Genomic DNA, 20,924 nt, shown 5'->3' on the forward strand with positions numbered 1-20,924 from the left:
GTACACGTGTGTGTGTGTGTGTAAAGCATGGGTACGATGTGCAAGATACTGTATAAAATTTATATATCATTTATTTGTATACATGCAATGAGAGATGGCATCGTGTACATCATGACATCCACCACCAATTGCAACGTCCACGTTTGTTGAATTAAGCTACCCTATGGACACCTATGACACAGTCTCCAAATTCGTCCTTACTTCATTCTCATCGATGACTTTTTAAGTGGTGGCTGGGTAAGTTCACGTATCCACTGGTTGTCGAATTATTTTCATGGAGCTATGAAGTATTAATGTAGCGTCATACGTTATCGACCCTCATGTTTTCGGTCCCCAACTTTGATTCCCGTTTACCGCGAAATTGTGCAAGCTGCACCGGTGACAGAAGCTATGCAGTTTACTCACAGTCTGTATTTTCATCAGGCTTAATCATGCTGAGAATATCCTGTCGTTGGTTATGCTCAAACATTTATAAAATGGTTGATTTTTTGTACTAATCACGAGTGCATTATTATGCCAACATTCAAATGAGTCAAAGAAACATCATCCAACCTCGCAAGTTCCAAACAAAATTACTATCTACATTACTATCTACTAGATTGAGTTTCATTCTGCTTTAGTCACTAGATGGATCACGTGAGGTGGTTACTATTTGGGATTTTATGGTGTGCCAATATGCATGATATGGGGAAATATTAGGAAAAGTTTCCGTATGGCGCCACCACTTTTTCATTCGAAATAAAATAATATAGTATCTAATTTACCTGACTGATATATCCCTTTTTGTAAAAATGAGTGAAAAAGTGGTGGCGCCATACGGAAAGTTATCCAAATATTAAAATATTTTAAGTGAAAATGACAAAAAAAAACTGTTTTTCGATTTACTGCACACTGTAATAAATTCCGATAAATAAATAATAAGTCTACATTAAAGAGAAAATATCATAGATTGGTTGCTTATCTCCTGAAACCAAACATTACTGGTCTGAAATGGGGGAAAACGATTGTTATGAAGTGTGTGTGTTTCAAGGGGGGGTGGGGTGTTTTACTTTCATGCCTTATGATATCTCTGGATTCTAATATAGTAGCCAAAATGTAATTAAATTTGTTATGTAGTAATTGAATAATATTTTTGATTTATTTTGCACGCCATACTAGCTTTGGAATATTCAATAAAATACCAACCAATAAGGTTTATCGCGATTCAGAAACACAATGCATTGTGGGAAGGAATATGGGGCGGTTTCTATGCAGTTTCTACGACTCGCGTACGCAACGCCTATACCTTTGTGTGGGTTCAACAGCGCCCTCTCTTGATATTTTGCTGATAGTGATAAACCTTATGAAAGGTGTGAAAACATATGACGTTGCTCCAATGTCGTGCATGCATAAGCACTGTTAATGGCGGACTGTCTCTCGCAACGTAAAACCAAAACTTTAAAAATTTCAACACACCATGAAGTGTAACTGTTATTGTTAAAAAATTGGATAGATGATTTGAAAAAAAAAAAATTAGTTTTTGATTGTGAACAATTTTCCTGTTATCCTACTGAAAACACATGACACCAGGATACTATTATGATGAAAAGATAGCTCCATATATAATATAGGGCCTACCAAAACCATGACGGGCTATTGTATGTATCGTAGGACGTCCTGTTTTCAAGGTGTCCCTAAAATCGTGGCAAATCTGTTGTTACCCCTCTGTGCGCGATGTATAAAACAGTCCCTAGATTATTTTATTTTATTTAACTTGCCAAGCAAAGAGTCTCCCCTCCCTTGGCGAAAAATTAGAAACACAGAAGGCTCCAGTGGATAGTTGCACTTGTATTTTAGGCATTACAACTTAGTAAAAAAACCTAAATAATAAACATCAGTTAATTATTTACACTTTAAAGGGAAAGTACACGTTTGGTAGTTTCTCAAAACAAATATTAACTTAAAAACTGACTTGGTAACGAGTATTTGAGAGCTGTTGATAGTATAAAACATCGTGGGAAACGACTCCCTCTGAAGTAATGTATTTTTGAGGAAGAGGTAATTTCTCACTAAAATAATAAAAGACTTCTAATCTAGCTAGAAGTCTTTTCTTATCTGAAAGCACACAAATTCGTCCAACAAGGGTGTTTTTTCTTTCATCATTTTCTCGCAACTCCGATGACCAATTAAGCTAAAATTTTCACAGTGAGGACACTGGTCTTTGAAAATTACCAAACGTGTACCTTCCCTTTAATTATTAATAATACACTTTTTATTTATATTTTGTTTTTGCAAATTTTCACCATGGTAATATTTAAAATGTCATAACCCAAAAACAAATATTATGAATAAAATGAAGACAACTGCTGGCTATGAGTCATAGACAAAGTCTCAGTCTCACAGAACACCTGTAGTAAGTGCAGATGTTTCTTCCAAACCATACGTTCTTGTTTGCCTTGAAAACAGGAAAAAAATTAAATCAAATGGGCACTGTTGCAGTCATCGGGGATCGGTGTGTGGTGTGAAAATTTCGATGTCCATCAAGCTTTAAAACATGTTTGCATACTTCTTATATTATAAACAATGAAGATAATTAGGGTATCGGTTGATATAGGCCTATGGCATCATTATTTTTTTGCCAATTAAAAAAAAAAGGCATAAGCCCTAAACCCTTGAAAACAGGTAAGAGGAGGATACCCGTACCTTCTTCTGTTGATCAGCATTCTTTGTGAGTAGAGTTCTTTGCTGAGATTTTTCAAGTTACCTTTAATAACTAGCACTGTATACTCAGTATTTTCCCAAGTCCTGTGAAAAAACATATCACAGGCATATTACTCTGCTGGGATTCGAACCCACAACCCTTGCATCTAGCACTAGCAGTGACCAGGGTCTCACCAACTAGACTACCGAGGGGGGGGGGGGGGCAGTTCAAATCCTATGTTTTGGCAGCGGGTACCGCACTGATATAAATATTATACCGTTCTGTTGGTTCATGTGTACCTTCGGTCGCCATCACCTAGGACTGATCGGCTTGCATAAAAGGATCTACAGTTCAGATAAACACTTAACAATTTTCATAGAAAATCTTAAGTTGATTACTTCATTAGGGGTTGAAGTTGAACAGAGAAAATTTTACTGGAGAGGGACTCGAACAAACAAGCCAAAGATTAACGTGCTGGTGCTCTACAACTGAGCTATCTAGCTGTATTAGTGGTCTCCCTATTTTGTCAATATCTTTGTTCAGGGAAGGTGGTCTCATAACTCCAGGGGGGGGGGGGGGTTGCCAGTCGGAAGTCAAACACTTGTTGAAGCGGCACTAAGATATCAAATAATAGACCACAAGGGAAACTGACCGAATCTAAGTTGTGAAATTACATGTGGTTCAATTTTCTTTTATCAGAGGCAAGATTTGAGTCTCCAGAACTGCTGATAATGCGACCACTTATAGAATATCATTGTGCAAATAGTTGTCAATAAGTTTATTGTAGGGCCTACTGGTTTGGTTTGGTTTCCCTTGAAATTAAGCCTGTCTGTTATAGGTGACCAAAAGTCATTTGGGAGGCCTACCGCATTCAGTTGGGCTGATAACAAATATTTATCATATGAACCTTGTAACTGACTGTTCATAAACACGATTATGTATATACAGAACGTTATTCCTTTATCAATTCAGAAGTAAACATGACGAGAAACGGTGACAATGGCGGAGGCAACCTCCAGCATCCAAACGAGGAGAAAGGAACATCCAACAAGCATGAAAGTGTGGCATTGAACGAAAGGGTTGACCCGGACAATGGTGATGTTGAGACCGACTCGATCCCCGAGCGTGAAAACTGGGCACATAAACTGGACTTCATCCTCTCCTGCATTGGATATGCCGTCGGTCTTGGAAACATATGGCGTTTCCCTTATCTCTGCTATAAAAATGGTGGCGGTAAGTTGAATCATTTGCAGAATATTCTGTTTGTGTGTTTCTGGATATTGTTGACCAAATAATGAAGGGAAGAAGTGTGTATGACACATATGGACTGGCAATGAGGTCACTAGAGCTTGTCTAATGTACAACCCCCACCCTCCCGAGGGTCTGTGCAGAGGTCTGAGGCCGATAGACATGCACTACATAGTAAGTGTCTCTGAATTATGCCAGTTCACTTTGTTTTGAAAGACACCTTGGTTTAAAAAGAAAAGCAATGTTTGAAACTAAACTGTTTGAATTCAATAACTTACTTTTGAGCAATTATTTTTGCAATTCAACAATTAGATTTCCTCAGATTCAGTTGCTGTTCCTTGTTCACATCATGTAACCAGTCAACAATTTCCCACAAATTATGCATGAGCTAGTGGCACATTTCTCATGCACTAGCCTGGATATTAATTAACCCCATGTGACCATTTTTAGCCAACCGGAATACAGGAACTAGCAAGAGGTGCGTTATAAAAGTTGTTATTGTTAGTCGCAGCATATCGCACAAAAAACAAGATTGATTTTTGTACTTTTTCAACATTTCATTTAAATTATTAAGTTGGTACTAAGTTAAACTTCTAGGCAAACCATCTCTAAGTTTATGGACATTTTCATAAATCTTAAAAAATAATACCTTATATATTTACACCCTTCTCCCCATTGTACAGTTTGTTGACTTGTGAAGATGTTGAACCACCAGTATTAAACCATGTGGTAGATCTTTTAGAAAACAGTTGGAGCTTCAAAATTTCATAACTGATCTTCCTATTTTTTTATATTATAAATGCCTCTATCTTAAAGTATTCCTTTCTTACACTCTCCTCAGGTGCCTTTCTGATCCCTTATTTCCTGTGCCTGATAGTGACAGGTATTCCCTTATTTCTCCTGGAGGTAACTCTGGGACAGTTCATGGCAAGAGGCTGCATCATGAGCTGGCAAATTAGCCCTCTATTTCAAGGTAAATTCCAATTTCATACAGCCTGTAAGCACAAGACTTGCTAAGTACAGACAAATGTTGCTTTATATAAAGAAGTTACCAGTCAAGTTGCCTGAAGTTTACATTGTTGTGACTGGTGTCCCACACATTTTTTGCTCAGCAAAAGAAGTATTTTCTTCATGAAAATTGGGCCCAGTGGTGCAGTAAGGGCATTTTCTTTTGGCAATACAATTTTTGCTCACAATAACTCATTCAGTAAAAAAATTAATTTGGGTTCAGTTAACCCATATACACTGGCATGTGATAGCACTGTACACTTGAAAATTTCCTGAGTTGTGTGAAAAAAACAACCACAGGCATATTACTGGGTGGGATTCGAACCCACGACCTTTGCAATTCTAGAGCAGTGTCAAAATAACTAGATTTAGCCCCAACGTGGGTGTCTTTCAGGTTTGTTATGGACCGTTCCGGCTTTCCACTAAGCTCCGCCCACCGCGCACGTGAGCAAGACACGTGTACGAGCACTCCCAATGACATTCTGCACGATTCTGCTGCACGTGCCAAATATACGCGCACGCATGACCGAGTTTGTCCGACCACAATCATTGCTGTGATTGGTCAAATGGGTGAACGCGCACAGCTTGATTGACAGGCTGGATCGGTCCATTAACACAATGAGAGGCATGTTTTGGGAAACCCTCTGACCAGAATTATGTGTACATGATTTAAATTCACTGCACACGACACTTTCTGAGAAATACACAAAAGCAAATAGTTTAGCGTAAACTATTTGTATACAGTATCTCTCTTAACAGTTTTCAAATCAGACAATTGAATGGGTTATCGGTTATTGTCTTTACGGACAGTAAACTCTGTTTGTGGTACAAGTTCTGGGGATTATCTGCTGCTTGATGTGGTACAGCACTGTACCACATCAAGCAGCAGATAACCACTTGGTATCTTTTGGTTTATTGCCAAAATAAGCATCGCAGTTCATACATATGCCTCTTTTGTGCTGTTTGTGATTTTCGGTTACAATTTTGTGTTACAATTGTGTGTTAAGTAGTGTGTTAGTTACAATTGTGTGTTACAATTTTTTTCATGTATTGCAAGTATTCATAGTCAATTTTTTCCATTGTCGATTTCCTCCATGGTCAGGACCAAAATTTATATATCTAAAGGGATTGTCCCTTTGGATAGTGAATTGGTTTGCTTTTGGACAATCCCTAGGATTCCGTTTGCTTTTTCTGTATTTTCTGTACTTCTGTATGTCTCTCATTGTTTTACTAATGTTTTTAAATCCTACATTTTCTGCTATTGTGGCTGTGTGTTTTTGATGTTTTTAAAGCCTGAAAGAATAAATAAATAAAGTTGAATTGAACTTTTTCAACACTTTGTTTCTGGGCCGAATTTTAGTACAGCTCTCAAGCAGCAAGCAAGAGAGACTTATACCTAATTTTCTAAAACCCCCCTCCCCGCAAAAAGAAAGAACACCAAACAAAACACCCTTGTAGTAATTATACTAGGAATTAATTAATTGAACTTCTGGTGTTTCTTACTCTAGGTATTGGGTACGCAACTACAGTGGTCTGCACCTTTTGTAATCAATACTACATTGTCATCCTGGCCTGGAGCCTGTTCTACCTGTTCCAGTCCTTTACTTTAGAGTTACCATGGGCCTCCTGTGGTAATGAGTGGAATACTGATCAATGTGTTGAATCAAAGAAAGAAGTGAGTCTGCAGCCAAAAAAATCATGTGTCTTTTTTATGTTTTTTTTTTTAATTTTTATTCTGGCTGACTTGATAGGTGTTTTTTTTGCATCGGGATATTTTTGTTGTTGTTATGAATATTTTTATTGTTTATTTGGCAATTTCACATCAAAATACAAAACAAACAATGTATATACAATATGGATAAAACTCTAAAATAATTAAACATTACATATTTTTACTATTACACTGATGTGTATTAAGCACTATTACTCAGTGCTCTCCAGTGTTGTGTGAAGCAAAAAATCCACAGACAAACTTCTCGGGAGGGATTAGAACCCACGATCTTCATGCTGCTAGAGAGGGTGCCTTTGTTTCCCCCAATGTGTTGAGATATCAACTTTGCAATAGGTTAATATCCTAGTCAAAAGCTGTTGGTGTTGTTGTAAAGGAACAGAAAAACAAAAGGCAAAAACCTCTTGCTTGTTTGTGTCAACAGATATGCACTTTGATACAGGAGCTAAGCAAACTTGTCTGGGGCAGTTGAAGACAATGCTATATCAATACTTGATAAGTTGTCAGTGTAGAATAAATATTTACTGCCTTGAAACTACAGATAAAAACTAATCAACCTCAATATACACAGTTGTCTACTTGACCATAATATTGCATATGAACAGGGTTAACCAGTGACCCTGTAGCTATCATTAATATTTAGCAAGAGACATATTGTCAGGTTGTAGTCCATTTTGTTGTACTTGCTATTGCAACTCTGAGACATGACACTGTAACAACGCTGCCAACTCTGTCAACTCTGTCAAGTATTAGTCCAAGGATTAAATCAGGGCTCAATTTCAAAAAGCTGCTAAGCACAAAAATTTGCTTAGTATGAAATTTCTTCCTTGATAAAAACGGGATAACCAACCAAATTTGTATTTGTTGCACATTGCTTGTGCTGTTGTTTGCTCATCCTAAAAGGTCATGTGGAAGCATGGTTGGTAATCCTTGTTAATCAAGGCAGAAATTTCACGCTAGGAAAATGTTTGTGCTTAGCCGCCTCTATGAAATTGGGCCCAGAACATCAAAGTACTGAAAGCTGAAAGCTAGAGGGAGCCAAAACTTGCGCTTGGACCACACACAATACTGAAAACTTACCGTGTTTCTTCTTTCCCATTCAAGTTTTTCCTCCTTTTTTATTCTGTGCAAGGGAGCTAGAAACACAGCATGTGTCAACTACACTCAGGTAAATGAAACTTACTCCACAAACTACACACTCATCACTGCTGTTAATGGCACAGGCACAAACGACACAAACTTCTTACCGGATTGTGCGAATATGAGTGGACCACTTGTTTCATCAGTGCAAGAATTCTGGGAGTAAGTTACACATTGTTATTATTATTATTATTATTACTATTATTGTTGTCCTTCTATAACACAGAGGCAAATAAATGAATCCTTCCCGGTATGTATGCTAATTTTGCGCATGCATACATTATTGGTTGTCAAACACTATAGAGTGGCAACAAAACATATATGAAAAAAAGTACAGTAGCTTTGGATAATAATAAAAATGATAACAAAGTTTTATAGAGCGCACAAATCCACAAAAGTGCTTGGGGTGCTATTACAAAGAAACTCAAACAAAAATCACAAAGAACAGATTAAATACAAAAGAACGGATCTATGGACATGAGGTGTGTTTTGAGAGTTTTTTTGAAATAGTGGATAGAAGTGGATGTTTTGATGTGAAGAGGAAGTTGATTCCAAAGATGTGGTGCTGACAGAAAAAGATCTGTATATGGATTCTGATACACTTTGAACTACTGCGGTCATGGAACAAGAATATCACTTTTAATCCCCAAATATGTTTATCTGAGAAGCCTAACCCACAGATCTCGTGTTCCAATTGCAGAATGTTCTTCCTGCGTGGACATAACCTGCTCCAGATTTTTTAATATCTCAAAAACACTACCACCTTTTGAAATACAAGTTTCACCGGTTAGTTTTATGGTATAATATCTATAACTAATAAAGGATTGAAACAAACTGTTTACACTACCTAATTCCTTTAATGTGTTGTTTTGTGTGAAGGAACAAAGTTCTGCAGGTATCAGGAGGTCTGGATGAGATTGGAACCTTTGTCTGGCCATTGGTTCTATGCCTAATACTAGCCTGGGTCCTGGTTTACTTCATCGTATGGAAAGGTGTTAGGAGCTCCGGAAAGGTATGCTAACAAGTACCCAATAGATCTTTATCACGGAGCAGCCATCTTGAATTGCTCCCATGGTATCAAGGCTGGAAGAACCAAAAAGTCTGGTTCCTAATTGCAAAATTATTATTAGCACTCATTAATGTTAGTCGATACAAGGAACATGACCAAGATGGAGGCATCAAGGTCTATTGGGTTGTATTTTATAGCTCTTTTCAGTAATATATTTTACAAAATATTTTCTTGAAACAAAATGGTCTTTCATCAGTAATGTTTTTTCCTACAGTAAGCATTTTTCTAACCCAGACCCGCCCCAACCCTTAGCAGAACATAACCATAACCCTTCTTTTTACTCCCCAAACATAACCTGAACTTTGATCAGCCCTTAACCTAAAACTATATAACCATGTCCCTCCCTTATCTTTAATCATTTAAAGAAGAGCCATTCAATGTTCCAATAGATCCATAGTTTTAGTTTAAGAAAATCAACTGAGAACACTAAATAGACATTTCTTTTTTTTTTAAGGAAAGCTTAACATTAATTTTTAAGGAAAGCTAAAAATTAAATTATTAGGCTATTAAATATTTGTTTATTTTATAAAAAAATTGTAAAAAAGTGATTTATAAGGCTATTAATTTTTTTTTTTAGTATTCCAATATTCAAGTGCTTAAAAGTTAAGTTTGTTTCGCAGTTATACAGTTTTACTTTTGTATCCCTTGATGAAGTGGCTGGAAACTACTTCTGTGAACATTGAATCCTTGAAAGTTGAGTCCTGTTTGTGCACAAGAACTGGTGTCCTTGAATGAGAACTGATGGAAGATCTTCCATCTTGTTCTTGTTTAATATTTAACGCTTTTGGGACAGAGTCCCACATACCAGAGGAAATTGTTTACTGTAGCCTAAGTGAAAGTGGCTTTTTAAAAATGTGTACAACATTTGGGATTTTTATTATAATATGCTATTAGATATTGTTTGGAATATTGTTTCAATATTCAGGTCTATAAATAGTTTAATTTAAAGGGAAGGTATACAGTTGGTAATCACTCTTAAATTTAATGGTAATAAAAACTGACATGGTTGGAGAGAAGCAATTATAAAGTTACGACAAGAAAACTTATCCCAAACAATTTTTGTTGTTGAATATTTTTCACCTAAAAATGTTTTACAATTCAATTTTTTTTTTTTTTTTTAACAATAATTACCTGTTTCAGGTTGTGTACTTCACTGCAACTTTTCCATATGTTGTGCTCACCATAATGCTTATCCGAGGCTTAACCCTGGAAGGAGCCGCCAATGGGCTTTTATTCTACCTCAAACCAGATATATCCCGCTTAGCAGACGGCCAGGTATGATTGAGTTTTTCCTTAAAGGCAGTGGACACTATTGGTAATTACTCAAAATAATTATTATCATAAAACCTTACTTGGTAACGAGTAATGTGGAGAGGTTGATGGTATAAAACATTGTGAGAAACGGCTCCCTCTGAAGTGACGTAGTTTTCGAGAAAGAATTAGTTTTCCACGAATTTGATTTCAAGACCTCAAGTTTAGAATTTGAGGTCTCGAAGTCAAGCATCTGAAGCACACCATTTCGTGTGACAAGGGTGTTTTTGTCTTTCATAGTAATCTCGCAACTCCGACGAGCTCAAATTTTCACAGGTTTGTTATTCTATGCATATGTTGAGATACACCAAGTGAGAAGACTGGTCTTTGACAATTACCAATAGTGTCCACATCTTCAAAGTAAGCATAGCTGGGTCGTGGCCAACAACAAACAGAGCAAAGTTGTAGTGGGATCACCATTATCGTAAAAGCAGCATTGTAGCATCGGCAACCATTTTCGAAGTAAAAACTGCTTGGTCGGCATTGGTCTTGGTGTAATCGTCAGTAATCGTAGTGCCAACGAGTCAGAAACACTTTTAAATCACCAATAGTGTCCACTGCCTTTAAATGGGATACATTCAACAAGCTGAAAAATAAAGTGAAGTATTCAATTTTTACTTGTTAAGAATCATCTGTATAATTTCAGGTATGGGTTGATGCAGGGTCACAGATATTTTACTCATTTGCTGTTGGTTTTGGAACGCTGACTGCTCTGGGAAGCTACAATAAATTCCATAATAATTGCTACAGGTATGAAGGTTATAGCAGACTTTCACTTTTCATTTCATGCTACATGTACATCTGAAAACACACTGGACCAGAGCGCAGTAATTTATCAGTGGGCCAGAAAGACCTTTTGCACATGGCGTCACATGCTCAAACAGCGCCCCCTCTGAGGTCAAAGGAACACCTATCATTAGCTTGGGTGGTGCATTGTTTGACCTTTGGCAATGGGAGCCATATGCACAGGTTCTGTATTAGAGCAATAACCTCAGTTGGACAAACATATTCTTTTTAACGTTGACATCTTCTTAGTAACTGACAGAGCCTAGCCAAAAGCCCAATGCCCAAGCCAAGGTTTGTAAATGGCCTATGACAAAGGTATAGTAATGTCTTTGGTGATAGTCTTGTTTGGCATTGTTAATTTTTTTAATGTAGTCACTGATATCAAACACAATTTACTGGAGAAGAGGTATTTGTATCACACAAACACGGCTCAAAATGAGTTGTTTTGAGCCAGATTCTTCATAAATTTGCACGATCCCTCCAAGCCAGAACCTCTAAGCAAGTCGATGTTGCATCCTCTAGCTACCGGTGAAAATTACAAAAATTAGCGCTGCCAATCAAGAATAGTTTGATGGTAGAAAATAGTCCCTCTGGTCTTGTCTCACACATCTCCACTGCAATAAAAAGGAACATTGGCATGCTTTTAAGGTATTGCCATGCATTTAACAGAAACACTTCCATCACAATTATTATTATAGTATTTTCTGTTTAAACTGTGAGGTGTCTAGTGACAAATGTTTGCCTTGCAAAAGAAAATGCTCGCCAGGTTCAACCAAATTTAGAGCAATAAAATCCTTTCATTATGGTTATAAGTGGGATTGCCATATTCTGAGGGTGGACACGTCTTTATGCCTTCCAATGATTGTCATAAAAGAATTCTGTCACTTTCAGAGTAATTAATAAAATTGCTGGTTGGTTTTTCAGGGATACGCTGATTGTGACAGTCTTTAACTGCATGACAAGCTTTTATGGTGGGTTGGTCATCTTCTCAGTGCTTGGCTTTATGGCATATGAACAAGGAGTACCAATAGAGGAGGTGGCTGATAAAGGTAGGCCCCTACCCTTGAAGAAAGTATTGTCCTTTCTCTGATGAAAACTGACCCAAAGATTCCTTTTTTCAAAACAAAATCTAACCCAGAGAAAAGTAAACGGTTCCATACTGAGATTGGTGGGTTTTAACCTAGTCCTGCAGCCGATTTCTCGTAAGTCCACTTGCGCAGCACCGTAAATCCGTTGTGCAATGTGCCATAAACATTGCGCAGGTGGACTTACGTTGTTGCCCAAGTGGACTTACGTAAAGTTTTGTGAAACCGGCTGCAGGGCAGGGTTAAAAGTTATTTTGAGTGAGCCAACTTTGAGTTTATTTCATCCAAATAATTTGTTGTAGTGTGAACGCTCCACTTAAAGCCATTGGACCCTTTTGGTTCAGAAAAAAAAAAAAAGTTCACAGATTTACAAATAACTTACAGGGTTTACAGAAGGCAATGGTGAAAGCCTTCTCTTGAAATATTATTCCATGAAATGCTTTACTTTTTGAGAAAACAGCAAAACAATATAAATTCTCGTTAACGAGAATTACGGATTTATTTTAAACACATGTCATGACACGGCGGAACGCGCGGAAACAAGGGTGGGTTTTTCCGTTGTTTTCTCCCGACTCCGATGACCGATTGAGCCTAAATTTTCACAGGTTTGTTATTTGATATAGAAGTTGTGGTACACAAAGTGTGGGCCTTGGACAACACTGTTTACCGAAAGGGTCCAATGTCTTTAATTCGGAGAATCTCTGTATTAAATTTGTCCTGAACACAGAGATTGATTAAAGTACTGTGAAAGGGGCTTATCTAGTTTTGTTTATAATTTCTCTGCAGGTCCTGGTTTGGCATTTATTGCTTATCCAAAGGCATTGTCTCTCATGCCTGCTGCTCCTTTCTGGTCTTGTTTGTTCTTCTTCATGATACTACTGGTTGGTTTGGATAGTCAGGTAAATTCAGTAAAATTTCCTTTAAGTTCAATACTTTCTTTGTGTAAGCATTATACAAATAAAACGTGGTTTGAGGGTGACTAGTCGATATCGCCTTGGGAACTAGTTTGTTAACTTCTGATACTGAGGGGAGCTAAGAATGGACTAGTCACACGAAAGAAACCATGTTATATTTGTTGAACTATACTTCATACATATTCAGTTACCGTTGCAAAAAGGAGCAAGAGAAAATGACGACTGAAATAAAATGCATTCTGGATAGTTTTGTTCATGAACTTTTTTTAAATTTTAATTTCTGCACTTCATGAACACAAATCTTACTTTGCACTTTATGAGCACAAAAACTTACTCTGATGAACACAAAAACTGACTGAATCTGTGATTCATTAATAAACACAAGGAAGGATACATAATGGATCTAGCTCAGTCTATTGCTCACGTATTAATGTTTCAGCTGTTATAAAATGTTCACGATCGTAAAGCGCATGACCTGTAGATATCACCTGGGGATGACGTCGCACAATGGTAATGCGCATGACAAGTTGAATAGCTCCCGGGGAGCTTTTATACTTGTCATGCGCATTCACCACAGCGTGAATACTCACGTGCGCGCTTGGTAATTAGCAAAATTAACACCTGGCACGTTATGGTGAATGGACCAATGAGAACTCGACTCTCGGTCATGAATATGTATAACTTATTTTCACTTCAGTTTGAGAGAAATCATAATACACCTTGGACAGTTAGCTTATTGCTATTTTTATCAAACCGCAGTACCCTTCAGACGATCTATGTATATGATCTTACAAAAGCCTTGAAAACAGTTATTTACCTTACCCGATAAAAGACACGCCCTTTTCCTCTGATACAGCAGTACCCCATAACATTATTCAGCAGACTTCCAGAGATTCCAGGGTCACAACCAACAAAAGGAGGGGAGGGGTTACTTGCCACTATAGAGCACTAAATGAAAAATATAGGCCTTTACAGTGGTGTCACCAGCAGACAGGCAAGACCATGAGCCCTAGAAAGATGTTTACTCGGACAAAACATAATTTAAAGTAACAGTACACTCTAAACATTGAAAAAGAGTGTAAAAGGAATTCTGTGGTAAACATTATGATGTGGAGTCGAGTCGGGGGGGGGGGGCTCTGTGGATTTCATACATTCTGGAATTAATGGCACTTTCAGCTTTACCTCCAGTGAGCAATTGACCCCATCATCGCAGCGTTCAACAAAGACCGATCCACTAAGCTCCGCCCCATTGCGTATTGACCAATCACAACACAACGAAGGTCCGACAAATAAGGTCCGACATGTGTGCGCGTATCTTGGCGCGCGCGGCAGAGTTGTGCAGAAAGGCATTGGAGAGCCCCACATGTTCTTGCTCACACGTGCGTCGTGGGCGGAGCCTACTGGATTGGTCTATTGCTCAATGTAAACCTCCAATAAGTAAATATATATGATATAATATTCTTCATTGCAGTTTGTAGCTGTTGAGGGCTTGATCACCGCACTGGTGGATATTTTTCCGCGGCAGTTACGGGGAAAATACAGGCGAGAGCTGTTCACACTTTTCATTTGTGTCATGACGTTCTTCGCTGGCCTTATCTTTGTCACCAACGTAAGATTTCAATCAACAACATTAAAAATTCTAGCTTTTACAAAGTTTCACTCCTGAAATTTTGCAAACCAAAGCAATGTTAAATTATGTAGAACTGAGTTGCAAACCTGCCAGCTGTATTGTCTTTTTCAGACACTGTCGCGATTTTGGCCTTTCAAAACACTGAACTGGGATGTCTTGATATGCAGGGGATGGATATAGTTTTCACAAACCCTGCTGTCAAAAACAAATAAGTCAGAAGCCATCTGAAAATAAAGTTTGGTGGGTCACGAGGATGCTACTTCACAAGTCGGCTGTTATTTTCAGCTGCTGCAGGTCTAAATGAGCCCACATTTTGACACGACACTCACAGCCCTCATTTGGCTGTTGTTTTTGTTTTCCTTGTATAAAAAACTTCACATTGAACTTCAGCCTTTGGTGTGCAGAATAATATGACTTCAAAAGCCAAAGGTTATTCCTTGAAGCTAGGAGTCCACTGGGCCAGCGCCAGTTGGTGCCAGTTCGCGCCAAAGATTATGTGATTGGCGCGTAGTGGCTCGCTGTGGCATTGAATTAGTGTCCGCTCGGCATGTGTCGCCAAATGGAATAAACTGGGTGCCTTATGGCGTGCGCGAAATGCCACCCGGCTTGCTCCAAAATGTTGCGCCAGTTCGCGCCATTACACGGCCATTTGATTCTAAAATTCACCCTGTGTTGTCCAGTGGAACCTTGAAAGTTGTGTGAGTCCTGCAATGCCTCCCTGCTATTACAGGCGGCAAGTGGCAGCCACGTGGCATTTGGCGCGAAGTAGTCACCAATCGGGTGCCATTTGGCGTGCTTTGGCGGGCTATCCGCCTCTGTTGGAATTATTTGGCGCGTTGTGGCGCAAACAAGGTGCCACTTGGCGCCAAGTGGCGCCATGTGGCGCGAAATCTCATTGGCGCAACATTCCAGTGGATTCAAATAGGCGGATTGTTTGCACCAAAGGGCGATATGTTTGCGCAATTTGGTGCCACTTGGCGGACACTTGGCGCTGATTGCTCGATGCAAGTGGCGCGACGAAAATTTTAAAAATTTTGAAATTTTCTTGCCGCCACATTCAAAGTTGGTGCCGTTACGGGCCACCACGAGCCAGTTGGGAGGCAGTTTGAGCCACTACACGCCACTAGGCACCTTATTGGCGAAACTAGGGGCCACAGTAAATTGCATTGGCGCAAACTGGCACCAATTGGTGCTGGCCCAGTGGACTCCTAGCATGAGAGACAATAGTGCTGACAATTTTGTCTGAAAATGGCAGAACTGTCAAAGCTCCTTGAATCTGCAGAAACTTCTGTGAAAATAAACTAATCATTTATCATGTAATCCGAAATTGTTGAAGACTATTAATTTATCATCTAAACCAATGAAAAGGCAGAATATTGGTAAAGGGTGTTATAATATAAAACATAGTGAGAAACGGCTCCCTCTGAAGCTATGTAGTTTTTGAGAAAGGAGTAAAAATTTGGAGACCTCGGATTTAGAATTTGAGGTCTCGAAATCAAGCATCTGAAAGCACACAACTTGTGACAAGGGTGTTTTTTTCCCTTTATTATCTTGCAACTTCAACGACCAATTGAGCTCAAATTTTCACAGGTTTGTTATTTTATGCATATGTTGAGATACACGAAGTGAGAAGACTGGTCTTTGACAAATACCAAAGGTGTCCAGTGTCTTTAATATGGTGGCTGTAAATGGCTGCAAGTATGGTGATGATTATACGTAAAAATGTAAGGGAAATTATAACTATAATTGTACTTCTTATTTTTCAGGGTGGTATATATGTCTTCAAGCTGTATGATTACTATTCAGCCAGCTATCCATTGTTCTTCATTGGTGCTTTGGAAGCAGCTGTTATATCATGGGTTTATGGTGAGCTTCTACACACTTTATACAAACTTATCTGACCCATGGTTATGTGTGTTAATAATAATTTATGTAAACTTGTGTCTGCGATCACGCACCGATTGGTTCCCTAAACAAAATTGCGAGAAAAAAATAGAAAAGTTACCTGATGCTTCAGGATTCCAAAGTCATAGTGAGAGCTGGTCAGAAGTTGGTTAAATCATGTTGACAGAGGGCACGCTATAACAAATTACTTTGAGTGTACAATCCATTTCAATCAGTTTCGTCTTAGGCCAAGACTAAAGCCTGTGTACACGGAATGCTTATTGTTGCATTACACAAAAAGAAATAATTCCCTCTTTAATTTCTATCCAAATAAACATACTCCAAATAAACTTTACACTGTTGGAAAGGCTATATATAATGTAGGTGAGATTTCGCAATGCTTTCCATCGCAATCACTAGCATCGAGAGTATAAATAAAGATAATAAATACAGGTTTCTCATGGTTGTAAAGATGACATTTCTACAAATGACAAGCTATCTTTATAATTTTCTCTAATGAGGCAAATCGGTTAAGAGAGTCAAAGCCATATCATTACTATCCATATTATTTCTAGCGTGACAGCTCCAACAAAACCATACTTTTTTACAATCCTTATCTTCATCCATCAGGTGCTGACAGATTTTATGACGACATAGAACATATGATTGGTTACAAGCCTTTCATTTGGTTCAAGATCTGCTGGAAGTACCTCATTCCTGTTGCTGCAATGGTAAGTTCTTATAACATCCCATTATGACTCAACTGCAAAAGTCCTTGCATTTACACCTGCCCAACTGTATGTTTGTTTAGATGATTTTTCCATTTTATAGATGATCTTCCCATCATAAAAGGAACTCGAGAAAGATGCAAGTTGGTCATGGGGCCACTGCAGATTTGCCCTTGAAAATGTTGAGGTAGAAAAAGATCAATGGCAGGAGGTACAATAAAAAAGAATTCAAAATTTTCAAAATGGCTGCCATTGCTGGTTATTGTACATATATTTTGTCAAACTCCTGCAATGGCCTTATAGACAAACATCTCTCTTATGAGATAATCTGACTATGTGCCAATCTTATCACCAACCTGCCATACTATTTCTTTGACTATTCTTCTTTGCCAGTCCATCTTGATCTTTGCCCTGGCTACCTACACGCCCATCATCTACAATGGTTACTCTTACCCGCTGTGGGGTGAGATGATTGGCTGGATGCTCTCCATTATTTCGGTCATCTTGATCCCAATCACTTTTGTCACACTGCTGTGTCGGGCCGAAGGGTCACTCCATGAGGTAAGGATGGTTATTTTGGAGTGCAAGGACTTCGGCTACAGCTACGGCTAGAATGGCTTGTCTACCTATTCTTCAACACTAACAGACGTGCTGATCTAACCGTAGCTGTAGCAGAAGTTGCTGTTTCTGACACTGCCTAAGATTGTATTACTTCGGCCTTTGTCACTTTTGAAGACAAGAACTTGGTAAGAATGTATTGTTCTTAAATCAGTTTTGTAGTCAAGTTCTTGTTGGAATTTAATTGTTCCTATATCACTTTTGTAGACAAGTACTTTGTGGGAATGTATTGGCACTATTTTTGAAGTTGAGTACTTTGTAGGAACTTTTCAGTACTTTAGTTGCGAGTCATGGTGGAGCTAAGGGCACCAGACTGGAGTTCTGGTGTTTTGAGTGCGAGTTCAGGCCCTGGTCGTGGCACTTAGAGATGTATTTGCTTTGTCCTCATGTATAGGACATTAAGACATACATAGGTCCTGTGTACAAGAATCGGTAATGCACGTAGAAGAGCCCAGAACACTTATCGTGGAAGAGTATGGGTTAACCCTGGTGTTTCTGGTTCACATAGCAAGTACCCATGTTTACAAATTACAGGGTTGAGATATACCATGCCATACCATGATAAGCTCACTTATGAGGCATCTTTGGGTGTTAGTAGAGTTAGAAACACTTCATTTATCTCTCCAACCATATCATTGATTGTTACAGAGATGGAAAGCGCTAACAACACCACGATTGCAACCACATCAGATTCGACCGAGTACTGCACTTACCACAATTGGTGGCCTTAGCTTGGATGTTTACCATAAATGCCCAAGAGAGGAGCCGCTGTCTGAGAACCATGCTGAGAAAGAGCGACTAAAACAGTCTATGACTTGAAGGAATGTTGGAAGTCTAAAGGCCGTTCAGTTCTTTTATTTTTCAATATGTATGGCCTTGTGAACTATTTCTTTGGTGCTTACTTGTTTTTGTAAAAGACTCTTTTGATGATGTAATGTACCTCTAGGTGATTGGAATATGATAAGATCCTCAGGCAACAAGATTATCTCTGTAAAACTTCTGATGATTTCTATGAAAAAAATAAAAAATAGCTCCCACTATTACACAACAATATGAACTAGGTCCCAATATTACACAAGTTGTGTACGGTGAGTGGCACACAACACAGTTTGCAAAGCAGGCATTGCTGAGTTTGTCTATGAGTGGGACAGTACAGATTTTGTGAAGGGATTAGGGTACTTTTTGTAACACAAAACACAATGTCCACAGATTTACATTAAATATACACTGTTAAAGATAATGATAGTAGAAACCGTACCTTAAAATATTAGTTGCTAACAGCAAAAACAATGAGTAAAACAATGTCATGAAAATACTTTTTTACATGCTGAAATAGTTTTCGTCGCATGATCACTGACACAAAAATTATTTTCATGACATTGTTTTACTCACTTCTCAAAAACTACAGCACCTCAGCAACCAATATTTTCAGGGAAGCTTTCTACCATCATTATCTTCAAACAGTGTTAGTTTAGTGTATATGTGTAGACATTGTGTTTTTTGTCCTACAAAAAGTACATGGACCATGTGTAACATATCTTTTGAGGCATCATTGTACCCGAAAGTCTTCTGTTTATATTTATAGTTACTCTAACAAATTTATTCATGAACTTTTCCAATTATGGGTAGTTTGTTTGCCACTAATATAAGAGGGTATTCACTGAAAATGTTGTCAGGGTGATTGGACAGTGCATTAACCACAACTCCTTTGATAATTTGAGGTAATTCCTTTGACATTTCAGTGAAATTCACAGATTGCAAAATATGGTTTTAAACCGACAAGATATTTACAGTGCTGGGTTTATAGACTCTTTACTTGACACTTATAAAACTTGAGGCTTGTTCTCACTTTTTCTTCAGCAAGAAAGTTTTTAATGAGGAACTTCGAAATAAAAAAACACTGGCCTATGGCTTTAGAATTACCTTATTATTTAATGATGTGAATGATTAATTAATACTTCATAACAAGGAGAGTGTATTAAATATACAATACAAATTTTTTATTTTTTATTTGAATTTTCTGATAAATTTCAGTTGAATGTTTTTATTTGCTTTTCATATGGATAAAAGGTTTAAATTTCACAATTATAAAAAAAAAATCTCTGAGGCTGGTTTTATTCATCTTTCAGTTGTTTTTGTTCTTTGGGTTTCTTACCCAAGGTTAATGGATCTGTCTGATATAACACCACAGATGGAATTGAGTCTATAACACCACAGATGGAATTGAGTCCGATGAGGGTGGGTCAAAAGAATTTCATAAAGAGAAACCTTTTGTAAACGTTGACTATTGTAAAGCAGTTTTTGGTACACAACTATAAAACATTGCAGAGTTATAACTACAGCATGGTTTCCATCTCAACTTCCAGAATTTTAACATCAATTTTTGTACATAACCAACAAATTTGAAACAAATCACTATATTTTGATAGAATAGCTACCCAGGCCCAAGTGTCATAGCACTGACTGAAATCAAGCTTGGGTTGCCCTGTAATATGCATTCTTTTCTAAGAGGTAATTTAAACCCCATAGCAAAAGGCTTGAGCAGGCTGGGTTTATGTACAAAAATTATGTTTAAATTCTGGAAGTTGAGATGGAGACCATGCTGTAGTTATAACTCTGCCATGTTTTATAGTTGACTGTCCCGGTATAAACAAAAAAAACTAAAAGAAACCTGAAACCTCATGACAAGCTATAACTCCCCATTTTGTCAACATCTAACAATTGTTTCTAGAGGTTTTTAAAGCGAAGAATTCCACAACAAGCAGTGCCATGAAGTTGTTTAATTTTTACACTCTAGAGCAAAAATTATGTTTAAAAATAAAGAAACACAAAAAAGGAACACAAGGTTGTCTGCAATCTAGAAATTGTGTATTCAATTATTTTGTTTTGGGGCAGAATTGTGTTTAAATTTATGCGCTGCATGTCCCACAAATTGACGGTCGATGTTGTGCTTACCGACAGCGCGACTCCCAGGGGCCAATTTCATAGAGCTGCTAAGCAAAATAGTTGCTAAAGCACAAAAATAGCATACTTATTTTACACATTACTCGCTAAATATGTCGTGCCATTAACATTGATTGTGTGACTGGTTTTT

The 20,924-nt window shown here is 38.0% G+C and overlaps 1 protein-coding gene across 1 annotated transcript; it reads left to right on the plus strand.

Moving 5' to 3' along the window:
- On the plus strand, positions 1 to 20,668 carry LOC139954332 (sodium- and chloride-dependent GABA transporter 2-like). Its single transcript, XM_071954088.1, has 15 exons — positions 1 to 237; positions 3,653 to 3,913; positions 4,770 to 4,901; positions 6,445 to 6,611; positions 7,798 to 7,967; positions 8,685 to 8,817; positions 10,015 to 10,149; positions 10,832 to 10,935; positions 11,896 to 12,020; positions 12,843 to 12,955; positions 14,442 to 14,579; positions 16,367 to 16,466; positions 17,115 to 17,215; positions 17,606 to 17,773; positions 18,479 to 20,668. The coding sequence occupies exons 2-15, from the start codon at positions 3,661 to 3,663 to the stop codon at positions 18,647 to 18,649; spliced, it is 2,010 nt and encodes a 669-aa protein (XP_071810189.1). The 5' UTR covers positions 1 to 237; positions 3,653 to 3,660; the 3' UTR covers positions 18,650 to 20,668.
- The last annotated feature ends 256 nt before the right edge of the window (positions 20,669 to 20,924 follow it).

The sequence above is a fragment of the Asterias amurensis genome, chromosome 2 (assembly GCF_032118995.1).
Source record: "Asterias amurensis chromosome 2, ASM3211899v1".
Taxonomy (NCBI): domain Eukaryota; kingdom Metazoa; phylum Echinodermata; class Asteroidea; order Forcipulatida; family Asteriidae; genus Asterias; species Asterias amurensis.